Below are 14,332 nucleotides of genomic sequence, written 5' to 3'. Positions count from 1 at the left end.
GGTCATAATTTCAGGATCCTGAGATTGAGCTCCACATCGGGCTCTCTGCTCAGTGGGGAGCCTGCTTCCCCCCCTCTCTCTGCCTACTTGTGATCTCTGTCTGCCAAATAAATAAAATCTTAAAAAAAAAACACACTATTTAAACCCTGAAAATATGTAATACCTACAAAAAATAATAAATGATGTGCAAAACTTCTATAGAGAATTATAAAGCTTTATTGAGAAACTTTAAAGACCAAAATAAATGGAGAGAAATATCATGTTCATATATTAGAATATTTAATATTTTAAAGATGTTATTTACTGCTCAATTTATTTATGGATTCAATGCAATCCCAATCAGAATTCTCAAAAGTTTTAGTATAATTTTTTTTATTGTGTTTGCTCTTGCTTGTCTTATTTTTTGGTAGAACATGGTAATCTAATTATACAATTTATATCAAAATACAAAGGGATAAAAATAGCCATGGAATAAAAAACATAAACTGAGATAACTTGATCTACCAGTTACCAAATGTGCTATGAAATGGTAATGATTAAATTAATGTGGTATTGGTCCAGTGGTAGACAAACAGAGCAGTGGAACAAAACAGAAAACACAGAAGCAGACAAGTACCTCAAAGAAACTTAATACATGATACAGATAGCCTAGCCCAATAGCAGAAAAAGGACAAACTTTTCAACAGATGGGACAACTGGGTGTTCCTACAGGGGGAAAATGAATGTTGACCTTTACATCACACACAAAATTTATAGGTAAAGTAATGACTTTAATGTGAGTGGCAAACCAGAGCTTATAGAAGAAAATCTAGTACAATATCCCCACGACTTTGGATGGTAAAGGCATCTCTTTAAGAAAAGGGGGGGGGGCAGAGCAATCACTAGTGGCACGGCAAATGTCGTTAAGTCTGGGAATCATGAGTTTGGTATTAAAATTAGTGTTGTTACCATAAAGAGAAGAAAATACTATCCAATGAGCAAGAAAAATAGACACAACTTCCACAGCTACCAAGGGTTTTAAGCTCAGAATATATAAAGAACTTCACAAGTCAGTAAGAAAATCTTTTAGAAAAATGGGCAAAAACTTTGTACAGGCATGTTATAAATGGAGATTTCAAAATGGAGTATGTATATATAGCAAAAGATATTCAGACTCATTTGACACCCAGATTGTCAAAACTGAAAATGTGTGATACCAAGTGTTAAAGGGATGTGCAACAATTGGGAGTTCTCATACTCCAATCTACTAAAATTGAAGATAAACAGATTCTCTGGCCCAGCAATTCTACTTCTAGGTAATAACCTAGAGAAACTAGTGCATATATGTGCCAGCAGACATGTACAGAAATGTTCATAGGTACACTGTTTGGTATAGCTATCAATGTGAAAATGCCCAAACATCAATCAATAACTGAATGGAAAAGTGTATTATGAGACCCTCATACAACAGAATATCATACAATAAGGAAGTCATAGCTACACACCGACATGGAATAATCTTAAAAATACAATTTTGTTTTATGTATTCTTGTTTTATTTTTATGTGTTCAGTATGTTTGTGATATTTCATAAATTTTAAGCATTAAATTTAAGAACTATGGCATTGACTTTGGGAAAGCTTCATTCACCCAGCCTTACCCTGCTCTTGTCCTCACAGGATGGGGTTCTGGAAGTATAAAGGGAGGTGACTTTCCTCTAGCTGACAACACTCCAAAGAGGGGAGCCGTAGTTATGGCAACAGTGAGACCCTTCAAGTACTCTGAGATGGACAAAGCAGTGAAGAAAAGAAATTGTGGGTAGACACATGTGGACTACTCCTTCGTGATGACACTATGGTGGGGGATACCTCACAAGTGGTGAGCTGAGGCTGGGCATCAGACTCATGCCATTATTCTTTATGATTTGAACACTGAAAGTTAAAAATGCAGTCATTTGGATCCTGGGACCCTTGATGCTAGCAGCATATTGATTAGAGAAATTTTGTAAGTTTTGAAATAAACTTTTACTTTTACCACAAGTAAACATTTTATAGTAAATATTCTAGGAAGTTATTATGTTTATATGTATGAATCAGAAAATACCAATCCTTCCTGATCAGTCAGATTACTTCTATTTACCTTGGTATATTTCCGACAAAAGTCACGTAGACAATGGACACTGGAGAAATGACATGAATCATTTACAAGGCGCTGAGTGTGGATGTGGGTGTGCATGTATGTGCAAGTGAACATGTCATCATATATATGACACCACACTACAGAAAGTCATTTACCTTATATGCCTCATCACTGACAGCTTTGATGTTGGCTTCTCTCCATCTTCCTGGTACTCCATCAATTACCTCACGATAGTTCACGTAATAGCCAGTAATTTCAGCCCCTCCAGTCTTATCTGGTTGCTTCCATCCAAGAACCATCGAGTCACGAAAACTTTCAAGACAAGTGATGTCACAGGGTGGAGAGGGTGCAGCTGTTGCAATATGAGTAGCAAATGAGTAGACAGAAATGCATTTATGATTTTAAGCACATTAAGCTTGTTTCATTTGTGCCACATGGGAGGGCACTAGGGTCGTGCAGTATAAAACTAAAATGTGAGACAGATCCATAACTTGGCACCCAGTTTGGTGTATGAGGAAAAAAAAAAACAGTGAAAAGTGTACTGTAATTATTATTCCAAAGACAAAAAAGAACTGCCCCCCTACTTCCACAGAAGAATAATTTTTGAAATACTAAAAGTAAAATGGTGCAATATTCTAAAAAATGGTTCTGTTCCCCATAAGAAGAAATATTTTTCCCTAGATATATATTTCATTTCTTTACGTGGTTTTGTTTTTATTTGCTCCTTGAAGAAAATATGTATATCAACTTCTGTCTCAATGTACTTACGGAGAATTTCCATATTATTTCCAAATGGTTAGCATTTCACCATTCAGGCATACATACCCTTGTGAGACTTTATGACTAAACAAGTTCTATCTACACACAGAAAAAAATCTTATTTGGAGCTCAGCTAAATGCCATCTTTAAAATAAAAAACAAAAACGGGCACAATCTGCCATATGATATTTTTCTTTTAGTATATAATACCTTTTGCTGCATTATTTTTAACCTGATGTTGGACTATTATTCATGTAGTACAAAATACTATATAGCTGTCACTGTGTTTATTAGTTCTTAACCAGAAAAACATTTGGAGGATGTTTTAAAAGTCTCTCTTCATTTATATGGCTTCTGATCAACTTTTTGCCCAACTACTAAATTATAGTTTTTGATAAAGAAAGAGAGGGTCAGATGGTGGAAAGAAACCCATCTAGATATGCAATAACATCATAGAATTTTCTGAATATTTATTTGGATTACAGGGGAAAAAAGAACTATTTTTATTCAGAAGAGTCTTAGAAGAATAAAGATTTAAAAAATGAAATACATTTGTTTCTCTTTCCCCCTCACAAACCTCCTTCATTCTTTATATATATATATATATATATATATATATATATATATATATATAAACAACTTCTTCTCCCTCTCTCTCTCTCACTCTTCCTATTACAGAGCAATATTAAACATCAACTCTCAAATGAATATTTCATCTTGAGCTGAGGGGACAATAAAGTTTTTAAAAAATGGAAGTGATAGAAGCTGGGGTGGAGTATCAGTATATGCTTATCATTTCATTTTTATTTGATAAGAAAATACTGTCATCTAAAATATAAAAGCCACAAGTACCAAATATCATAATAAGAAAATTCTGAGCTTGCTGCTAAATAGTCTTAAATAAATCAGTTCTGGGAATGTGATTCATACAGCACAGAATTTAGCTTTATGTGATTATGATACCCTGTTAAACTCTTCATGGCACTTCAAAGAGATAATGTTACTCATATTTATTTGAGTTAAATATGAAGGATAACTTGAAAACCTGAAGATGAACAACAGAAGTTAATAACTATGATCCTGAAGAAATGGGATTTCTTTGTAAAATACTTTTCCTATACCTGTACTAAACATGAATATTTCAAAGGACCCTATATAGGCTGTGATTGTCAAATTCTTCCAGCTCTCAGTTCTGCTTTTCTTAGCAAAATAAGGCCAGAGTTGTGTCTGCCAGGGAAACCAAAAAGGACTCTATAACCAAAATACTTTAAATACTCTATTGTCATTAAGCACAGTGAAGTAAATACAAAAGCCAAACTCATATAAAATTACTTTTACAATTCACTAGACAAAAGTATTGCAAATGGATAGCTGAAAACATGTCGAATGAAGAATAAACATAGATGAAAGTAAACACAGATGGAAGAATGTGATCTAGACAATGAGGTGAGGACACTGATGGAGACAGATGGAACAGTTGTAGTTTTTCGACTCTCACCTATGTCCTTCTTCTTTTTCAGAGGGTCAGACTTACTTTTCCCCTTAATATCTGCCTTCTGTGGTGATGGGGTAAGCTCTTCCTGAACTGTTTCACTTACTTTACTCACTTCTGTTTGGCCCAAGTTGTGAGCACTACTGGGTAGTGAAGGTTTGTTAAGTTTGCTACCAAGCAAAGCATCTTTCTTAAAGGTTGGCTGGGAGGCTCCATGCATGCCTCCCCTGGAGTCTGTTAGTCCACCAGGTGTATCATTCAGTTCAGGCCACACATCTGGAGACACTCCTCCCCCTACAATCGCCAGATAACAACAGAAACACTTTAAGCCCAGACACAGTACAAATTGCTCTTACTTAACAGCACAAAGGGAAAAACAGGACCATATGCAGAACAAAAGTTATCTTAGTTTAACAGAAATCACTCAGGCTGGCAAGAAATATGGATACGTTTCTCATAATTTACACCAAGGAAACAGCTCAACTTCCATATTCTGGGAAAAGAAGAAATGAAAACAGAAAACCTTGAACAGAACAGGAACCATTTTGATCTGCAGAACCCAAGTATATTTAAGAAAAAAAGCAAACCTCTGACGTTTTTTGAAAGAAATTAAGGCTTATTATTCAACAGACTGAGGGGAGGAAAAGATCATAAAGTACACAAGACTTACATTAAAGATCCTGATTTTATAACAGAATTACGTACATTATTGAATAATTAATGGCCTGTACCTCCCAACCTCAAAAAAACAAAAAGTTCACTATTATTCATATTATAGAGACTATTAAAAAGTAATACAGCATGCTAACTGAAGATAATTGGTATGAAATAACTTTCCCTTCAAATATGGGTTACTCTATCACAGACTTCATTTTTGGTGCTCTGAACTACCTGCGTCCCTTCCCTACTTTATCGAAGATTGGGAGGCACATTATGTACATGCATACAATTACTTTATTACCAGTTTTATTCTGCGGGTTACTTTGTGAGCAGAGATGTAGCATATGATTAAGCAACCACATGTGTCTTGCACAAAATTTAGAGGAGTTTATAAAGAGCATGTTAATGTGTAGTTAGTGAAAACAAGCCAGGCTTTGTCGCAGGTGAAATGGCTTTTAGGTACAAAATAATCCGTGTTATGGGTGATATACCACTTCAAGGAACCGGATGGCCCTCCACATTCCCAGCATGAGAACGAAGTTAGAATGGAGTTTCACACAGTGGGAAATACCTAAGGAAACTCAGACTTGTGAAGATGACAAGGCTATGGGTGCACACAGAATCTGGATAAGTGGTGAAGATCTGTAAAATGACGGCTACAGAAGGTTAGCTGTCGCCTGGAGTCAGAGAAAATGATCACCTGGGGATGGAATCATCAAGCAGTACTAGAAGCTTTAGAAAATTACCGGAGAGGATGGTATCTTCCTTTATAACTTATTAAAAAATCCATTTTTATCTACCAAGTTATGCATAAGGAACTTACCAATAGCAGCTTTAACTTCAATTGCTTCTGAATCCTGTGAATATTCGCTAAGTCCAGCTGCATTCACTGCTCTAACCCGGAAGATATAACTCTGACCAGTCGCCAATCCATGGCAAGTAAATCTAAAAGGAAAGGGGGGGGGGGAATTAGACAAGATGGTTTTAGCTTAACTGAATGATCTGGCTTTATAAAAACCATTCGTTTTCTAAAAGGAGGAAGCAGAGGGACAGAGATCAGGTAACGTTTATGCATTAGACAAGAAGGAAGCTAATTAGGGCAATTTTCTAAACTCCCTCCATCAAACAATGCAGAGTCCTGGCTTTTTCCTTTTCTGAGCCTTTGGTGTGTACATCAGTAAAATGGATATAATAATGCCTCCATAATAATTTTTGTGTAAGATTGGCCAGAAAAGGTATTTAAAGTGCCTATTTCAGGGCCTGGCATATAAGAGGCATTTAGTAATAGGTGGTACTAATATTATTAAAGGCTATTTCAGGTATATACTTGTGACTGTAAGGCATTGGCTGCTCCTTGTTATAGAGGCCTAGTAGTCCCTGCTTCCCTGCATTCCAGGGAGGTATAATTACTTGAGAAATTACACTAGAATCTGAAAATAAGATGAAATATAGATTACCATTTAGATCTAAGGATCCTGTAATGAGGTGTGAATTCATGGGCAGTTTTACACATAAAACAACCTTACTCCTTAATAGCTATTATGGCTATAAGTAGCTATTTCATGAATCACTCTAACATTTTAATCCATCCTGAAGACTATAACCAGAGGAAATAACAGGTCTGCTAATGACTCTATCACCATTAGTAATGTTGGACTATTTAATGAAGGCAGTCATAAATTAGGCCAATCCTTCAGGTCAGCTCAGTTCAGCAAATATTTATTGAGCACTTCAGTGTTCCAGACACTGAGCTAGGGATTGTGGACACAAAGATGAATAAAAAATGGTGTCTGTCCTTGAGAAGTTCTTATCTGTTTGTGGAAAGGCAGACCCTGCCTAACCCTCTATAAATATTTCTATATGGTCCCAGGAAAAGGCTGGGAATGCACAGCAAAAGTGAAATGAACAAATGGGCTAAATGAATCTCTTGCTTTCTCCCATTCATTGATTTGCCTCTATTCTCCTGTTCTACAAAAGAAACAACTCATCCTATGGGGGTCCTTGGAGTTTGATGTGGTCATGCCAGAAAATAGCAATCCTGTTTGGCAATTTTGGGGGTGGAATTCTCCTCTCAGATTAGTTGTAAATCAAAGGAGTCTCAGAGTTTGGTTGCAGGTCAGAATTCATCATCAACCTGCAAAGCTGATTGATAAAATATTTGAAAGCAAGAAAAAATAACTCTCTTCAGATTAGAAACAGATATAAAGAAGTTGCAAAGTATTCTGAATGCCCCTCTGTTGGTGTTACTGTGTCCTTAGCACTGAGTTTAACCATGTTCAGAATTTGTAAAATGCTGATAGTTCTTTCCTGTTCACTTAAAATGCTTAGGGGAAGGGAGCCTAGGTGGCTCAATAGGTTATGCATCCAACTCCTGATTCCAGCTCAGGTCATGATCTCAGGGTTTTTGAGACTGAACCCTGCTTACGATTCTCTGTCTCCCTCTCCCCCTGCACCTATACCACACCCTTCTCTTTAAAAAATAATTAAATAAATAAAATGCCTGGGTACTTTATGTCAGCTAGAGTCTACTAGATCCTTGAAATTTAGTATCACACCAAATATTAAAGACCAGAACAGAGGGGTAAAAAGGACAAATGGTATGAAGAAAAGGAATCAGAAAAATACCATAAAATGAATTCATCATAGCTGGCATTAGTGTTTCTAAGTGTTCAAGATCATAAGTAGGCTTTTTTTCCCCAAATATATGGCAGTAGATTATGTTCAATTTTAAATTCATTTGGGTATTTAAAGTATAATGTTTTATTTTTTTATTTTAAGATTATATTTTTAAATATAGATTTAAGATTATATTTATTTTTAAGATTATATTTATTTATTTGACAGAGAGAGAGAGACAGCGAGACAGGGAAGGAATACAAGCCAGTGGAGAGGGAGAGGGAGAGGGAGAAGCAGGCCTACCGCAGATCCCAGGATGCTGGGATCATGACCTGAGCTGAAGGCAAATGCTTAAGACTGAGCCACCCAGGTGCCTCTAAAGTATAATGTTTAAAAAAAAACAAACTCCCTCTATTGGATATTTGTGCTGCTCTATGGGTCCATGGCTGCATTTTCTCTCTTTTTTGTGGGGGGGGGGAATCATAATTTTATTTTAAATTAAAAATTAATTTCTTATTTTTATTTTTTATTATGTTCAGTTAACCAACGTATAGTACATCATTAGTTTTAGATGTAATGTTCAATGATTCATTTGCTGTGCATTTCCTCTTCATAGCCTCCCTGCTCTAGAGTCAAAAGGCTCCCCACAGCACCCCTCTACCCCAACATTGCGGTTACCGTGGGCCCTTCACAGGGTTGTTGTTGCAAGGCTCCCACTTGCCCGAGCCAACAATGCTTGACTCTATGTAGTAGCCGACCAACTCTTTAGCATCTTTGGATTCCTCCCACGAAACTACCACTGATGTGTCTGTATTTCTGCTTGGGATGATTTTGCCTGGGGGCTTGGGGATATCTGACAAAGGAGGAAAATAATGATCAAACTCAGGGTGGTTTCAAAAAATTTGATCTTATCACATATGAACACACACACATACATATATAAATTTTATATAAGTAATCATATCAAACATACAGTTGTTTTATTTTATATTTGTTAAAGCAGAAAATTTAAAAAATTAATATGTTATTTTGGGGGCATAATGAAAATACTCCAGAAAAAAAATACATTAGCAATATTGTTGAAACTCCTGGAGAAGTTTACTTTTCATAATTTCATAGCTCATAATAATAATTTTTAAAATGTATCAGTCAGGTATAGTCATCAATTAAATTTATAATGTGAAAGAAGGATGCCACAACTTCTATTTCTGGATAGGTACATTCTAATGAGATTCTTGCTTTGGGGATTTTTTTTTCTTGAATTGAATTCAAATCAGTTTTGTTCAACCAAACTCTCTACTCACCAAGTTTGTCCCCTACCACCGTCACTTCCGTTGCCTCTGAGGGCTCACCAACTCCTGCTGAGTTAGAACAGCGGACACGGAAACGGTAGGATTTCCCTTCAGCCAGGTCAAACAGAGCAAAGCGAGGCGACTTCACAGGGAGCTCTGTGTTCACCCGCTGCCAGTTTTCTGTTCCTGCTTCACACTGCAGACCCAACAGAGAGACCCATTCACAGCACAGCAAGAATAGATGGGAACTTTGAGCCAGGCATCTGGCAGTCTTATTTATCAGTCAACAAACTACTTACCTGTTATGAGTGGAACTGAAGAAGCGATGTGGAGGAAATTAGGAATGAAGCATTGTAGTCCAGAGGATTCTCTAAATCAAATATGTCTTTGGATTATTTGATAAATATGCTACTTTAATACTTCACTGACTTGTTAACTAAGATCATCGATCTACTTATAAAAGACTTTATTTTGAAGACAGTTTGGGATCAGATACTTTTCTAATTCTTTGTGAGGTAAATAGATTTATTATGCTACACAAAATCCTTAAATCTTCATTGTTATAAACTGTTTCATTTTAATTGAGTGTTATTTAATGACTCATAATCTCATTCTGGTCTGTACTCAAATACCACTTCCTCAAAAAAGCCTTCTTGATCACTCTCTGCCTAGTCTATCAAAGAATCTAAAAGAGTTCTTTGTTCCTTTCTCATCATGCTCTATCCCTTACTCTGCTTTCTTTTTTTCAAAATCAGTTATCTGTATTTGAAATTAAGTTATTTATTTGTCATCTCCTCAATGAAATGAGTTCAGGGAGTTGTCTTGTTCCCTGTTATACCCCAGAGCCTAGAATTGTATCTGGCACATACCAGATAATCAACAATTTTTTTTTTTCTGAATGAATGAATTGTTTTGAATTAGAGTTTCTTTTTTCCTTCCCTATATTTTAGAATAAATAATGGGAAAAACTAAATTTAAAGCAATTCTTTTCTTGGAACTAAAATGATCTAGGGTGACTCTGAAATCCTTAAAAGGATGTGGTATTGATTTGCTCTTTGGTAGAGAATATAGTGAGAAAACTACCACTGGTCTTCAGTAATCCTTTATCCTGCCTATTTGAATGCTCAATTTTGCCCCAAGGTTAGCAGAAGTGATTTTGCTTCAGAACTTTTAAACATTTTCAAGAGACTTTTCTAGAAATCCAACCCTCATGATACAGTGACCAACTGAAAAGATGATACACTGTTGGGACTATAAGAATACTGATATATTGCTTGGCATAACCTTCATTGACTTGAAATGGAGGCAATGTGGTATCGTGCAAAGGAACCGGAGGCATTCATTGCAGTCTTAGCTTTGTTAATAACAAGATATGTGACCTTGGAAAAGTCATGTGAGTATTCTTTGGTCTCAGTTTCATCATTCATAAAATAAGCAAATGTGACAAGGTAACCTCTAAAGTCCTTTGTAGAATCTTCCACGATTATGTCATTATTGGTGGGAGGGTAGAAAGGATAAATTCCCCCTAAACAGTCCATCGCTGCTAACTGAGGGATGAAATTCTCCCAGACCTTTAATCCTTTAGTTTAGGGCTTTGACTCATTTTGACACATTCTCCCCTGGGGAACATATAACAATTATCAGTCATTTATACTTTCATTATAAAAATAATAGCTGCCTTTTCACTATGCTAAGAGCTTTATGGCATTGTAACTTTTTAATCCTCTCAACTATGCTCTGAATTTGTGGGGGTAGCACTGAGTGAGTATCCCAGTTTTCCAGAGAAGGCAGGCTTGGGAAGATTGAAAGGCAAGTTTTTAATCACAGCCTCACATACAGTATATGAAAACTGAGCCAGACTGCCCAGGTTCAAATCCTAGCTATGTCTCTGTGTGACCCTGAGCAAACTGTATGCCCCATCAATGCCCTCTATTAAATGCCAACCATTCCAGGGCTCACAAACATGGTAGAACGGGGCATAAGGTGCAGCCATACAAGGCAAGTTTGTACTATATGTGCATGCAATTTCTGGAAACAAGTTCTATAAAGAGGTGCAAGCTTGGGGGTTACTGAAGAAGCACATTCTCATGGGCATCCACATTCTGGGGAGGAAAACGAGCTGCAGGACAAGAGCATGTGAAACGTTGCGCTTTAGAAAGGTCAACACGTTAGAAGCTGCTTTTTATCAGAAATAACCTGAGACTCAGCTGAGTAGGATGGTTTGACGTTTGGATAATTCTTCTGTAAATGTGCCCTAGTCTCTGGGCATGTTCTGCTTCCCCAGTATGTCAACATCCTGGGCCTTTCATATATGTCAGCAGTGCCTAGAGAGACCTGTCTACTCACACTGCACTCATAATTGTTCCCTCTGTTCCAGACTTATAGGTTCACTGGTGGAATAACACTTTTAACACTTTTTAATCACAGCCTCACATACATTTAGGTCTAGGGAAGTTATAGATTTTCCTGGAGAAATTAGAGTTTATATGACTAGAGGAAATGTTCAACGGCAGCTAAAGTTGACTCATCTAAAGAAAATGCCTCAGTGGTAGGTTGTTACTATGTCATTACTGTAGGAAGGATGGTAATTATTGTCACAGAGCTTATTCAGAACTCTTTTCCTGTGGAGCATTTCAAAAAGATTCAGTGAAGGGTATGTATTAAGCACACCAGGAAACAAACATTTTCCACTCTAGTCTTGTCCTCTATTTAAAAAAATACAGGAAAAAAATTTAAATCAGGAATGCTACTCAAGTTATATTTAATTTGAGGCTAACATCTAGAAAATATACAAATTAATACCAATAAGACTTTAAATATTATTTTGGTAAAATCAGACTCTTTTGAAAGATGCCTATATTGCATGTTATAGAGATACTCCATTTATTGTTACCAATTTGCTAGGGATCAGGAGAAGTGAGGTGAGGCGTGCTCCTCAAAGACATGAACTAAATGTCTTTATCAAGGAAATAAATTAATAAATTTATTAATTAAAATAGGAAAACCACAGACCCTAAAATTTAGTTTTAGTATAATTTTCTCTGAGGATCTGAAATAACTAAAAGGCCATAAAGATAGTCATCTTTGCTTTTATGTTGTTACCTGATTTGCAGATATTTGCATATTTGCACACACTTATGTATCTACAATATCTATTCTCTTATAATAATTGCCAGGGAAGGTGACCTAGTAGGTGTTCTGAAATTGAATGATCAGAAAACCATTAAGGATGAAAGAGAAAAGCTCTTAGGAAAATTAACTGAGCTACATGATATTTGCCAAATAAAGACCTTTTCTACAATTTTGCTATGAAAGTAAAATGTCAAGTAAATGATAGCTTATTGTGCTATCACAAAATTTTATAAAAACAAAGTACACACAAAAAAGTACAGCCAATTGTTTCATTCATTGTTCTAAAAAAATGGTGTGTTAAAAATAAATAAAATGGTACGTGGCTGTTATAAAAATGTAAACATTCTTACAGATAACATAAAATAAACTTACTTTTGTTTCATTTTTCTTTTTTTTTTTTTTTTTTTTTATTTAAAAGATTTTATTTATTTATTTGACACAGAGAGATCACAAGCAGGCAGAGAGAGAGGAGGAAGCAGGCTCCTTGCTGAGCAGAGAGCCCGATGCGGGCCTCGATCCCAGGACCCTGAGATCATGACCTGAGCCGAAGGCAGCGGCTTAACCCACTGAGCCACCCAGGCGCCCTGTTTCATTTTTCAATTACATCTTAATCGAGACTTTCTTAACAAATGGATTAGAATCTCATTTTAAGCAAATTCTCTTTAAATGCCCTTTGCCTGGAGCAGTGAGGCCTTACCTAGCCATCATTCCTCCTGCTGCACTTGCAACTGGCCACTTCCCACAAATAACACCCTATCCAGGTCGTGGCTCACCTCCATTTTCTGGGTAGAAATACTTACTACAGCTGCCCAGGTAAATGATGGATTCACATATAATTCTCATCATTCCACCCATTTTAGGCTTTCATTATATGCTGCCCTCTCTAACATAATTACAATAAAACTGTAAGATAGTTGAGAGAAAGCACTAGCCAGGGTCTCATGCTGTTTTGTAATTCCTGATGCCACACTACTATCTACACTGGAGTAGTACTAGCCAAGTGCATGGCAACACATAAGGACTTTCTCTAACTCTCCAGCTCTTTGACGGTATTCTGAAAGTACTATAACTTTTATTCCTCTGGCTCATCTACCCTCATGAATGTTCATTTCTGACTGCGGAAGACAAGTTGTAGGGAAATGAAAAGCCATTACTAGAGGAAGGGAGACAAAGGGAGTGTCTAGAAAACAGGGCCATATGAACAAACTACAGTTTTAGGAACATTTCTCTGCTTAGAAGGGTCATAATTTGGGGTCTGTGGACCTCTTAGAAGTCTATGGGTGAGCTCCATGGATCCAGAAGCCCCCAGAACTTTCAGGCAAAGTTCCATGTGATATACATTTTTTGGTGAAGACTGTTTATAGTTTATAAGGGTTTAAAGAGTTCGGGACGCAATGGAAATTTAATCTCTATTTCTTTAAAGAAATCTTTAAGAAGAGGCCTGAGGTAATAATGTTGATCCCAGGATCTTACCTTTTCCACAAAGTACAGAATGCCCTCGTGGCCACGCTGGCCAGGGGGCTTCCAACTTAGCACCACATAGCTCCGGGTAGCTTCTGTGACAGAGAGCTCTGTGGGGGGGCCAGGAACAATACCCTCTGAAAAACAACAAGGAAAAGTGAAAAGCACACACCCTGGGAAGACCAGCATATGCAGAGAGTCATAGATGTTCCTCTCCCACTGGAGAAAGAGTTCATTACTGCTCCACAGTATAAAGAACTACCTCATCTCTGAAATTCTTCCTAAAACATTCATTCATTCATTCAAAGCCACAATTTTACTTTCCTTGCTTGGCAATTTTGATTTTCTTACTGCTCCTAAAAAACAGTAATGACATAAGTTATACTTTCTAGACATCCTATATCAGCTTTTCATAGAATATCTTTTCAAGGATGTTCAGATAGCAAACAAACTTGGAATATAAAGATAGTATATTCTCTAGGGCAGAAAGTTGACTTGTTTTCTCACCAGGAGAGTAAAGATAATGCCCTTCTCCAGAGAAAGCTTGGGCACAGGGTTTGTCAGATGTAACATCTATCTACTGCGTGTACAGCATCCATCTGTGCTGCTCCCTACCACCCTGTGGAACTTGGTGGGGGGACAATGCAAAGGAAAGTAATGAGAACAGGAAGCTCGTGCTGTCTAACTGTGCTGTGACTAAAGAATCCTTTGTCTCTGACCTAGGAATCTCTTATCTTTTACCAACATCAATGAAACTGTGGTATGAAACGTATTAGTTTGTAAGTAGGGCAAAACTTTAGACC

General features: G+C 36.8%; 1 protein-coding gene across 6 annotated transcripts in view; it reads right to left on the bottom strand.

Annotated features, from left to right (window-relative positions):
• Nucleotides 1-14,332, bottom strand: part of MYOM1 (myomesin 1) — a 159,477-nt gene that overhangs the window by 52,470 nt on the left and 92,675 nt on the right. For 5 of the 6 annotated variants that reach the window (XM_059409283.1, XM_059409282.1, XM_059409287.1 and 2 more), the window contains 6 exons: nt 13,542-13,666; nt 8,949-9,132; nt 8,323-8,497; nt 5,852-5,973; nt 4,375-4,662; nt 2,273-2,469 (listed from right to left, as the gene is read on the bottom strand). In XM_059409283.1, the coding sequence (XP_059265266.1) occupies nt 2,273-2,469; nt 4,375-4,662; nt 5,852-5,973; nt 8,323-8,497; nt 8,949-9,132; nt 13,542-13,666 (1,091 nt within the window). The remainder of the gene's footprint in view (nt 1-2,272; nt 2,470-4,374; nt 4,663-5,851; nt 5,974-8,322; nt 8,498-8,948; nt 9,133-13,541; nt 13,667-14,332) is intronic. The other variant, XM_059409286.1, reaches the window with a different exon arrangement.

The sequence above is a fragment of the Mustela nigripes genome, chromosome 8 (assembly GCF_022355385.1).
Source record: "Mustela nigripes isolate SB6536 chromosome 8, MUSNIG.SB6536, whole genome shotgun sequence".
In the NCBI taxonomy this organism is placed as follows: Eukaryota; Metazoa; Chordata; class Mammalia; order Carnivora; family Mustelidae; genus Mustela; species Mustela nigripes.
Note: the sequence above shows the minus strand (reverse complement) of the source record. Positions and strands in the feature narration are given on the sequence as shown.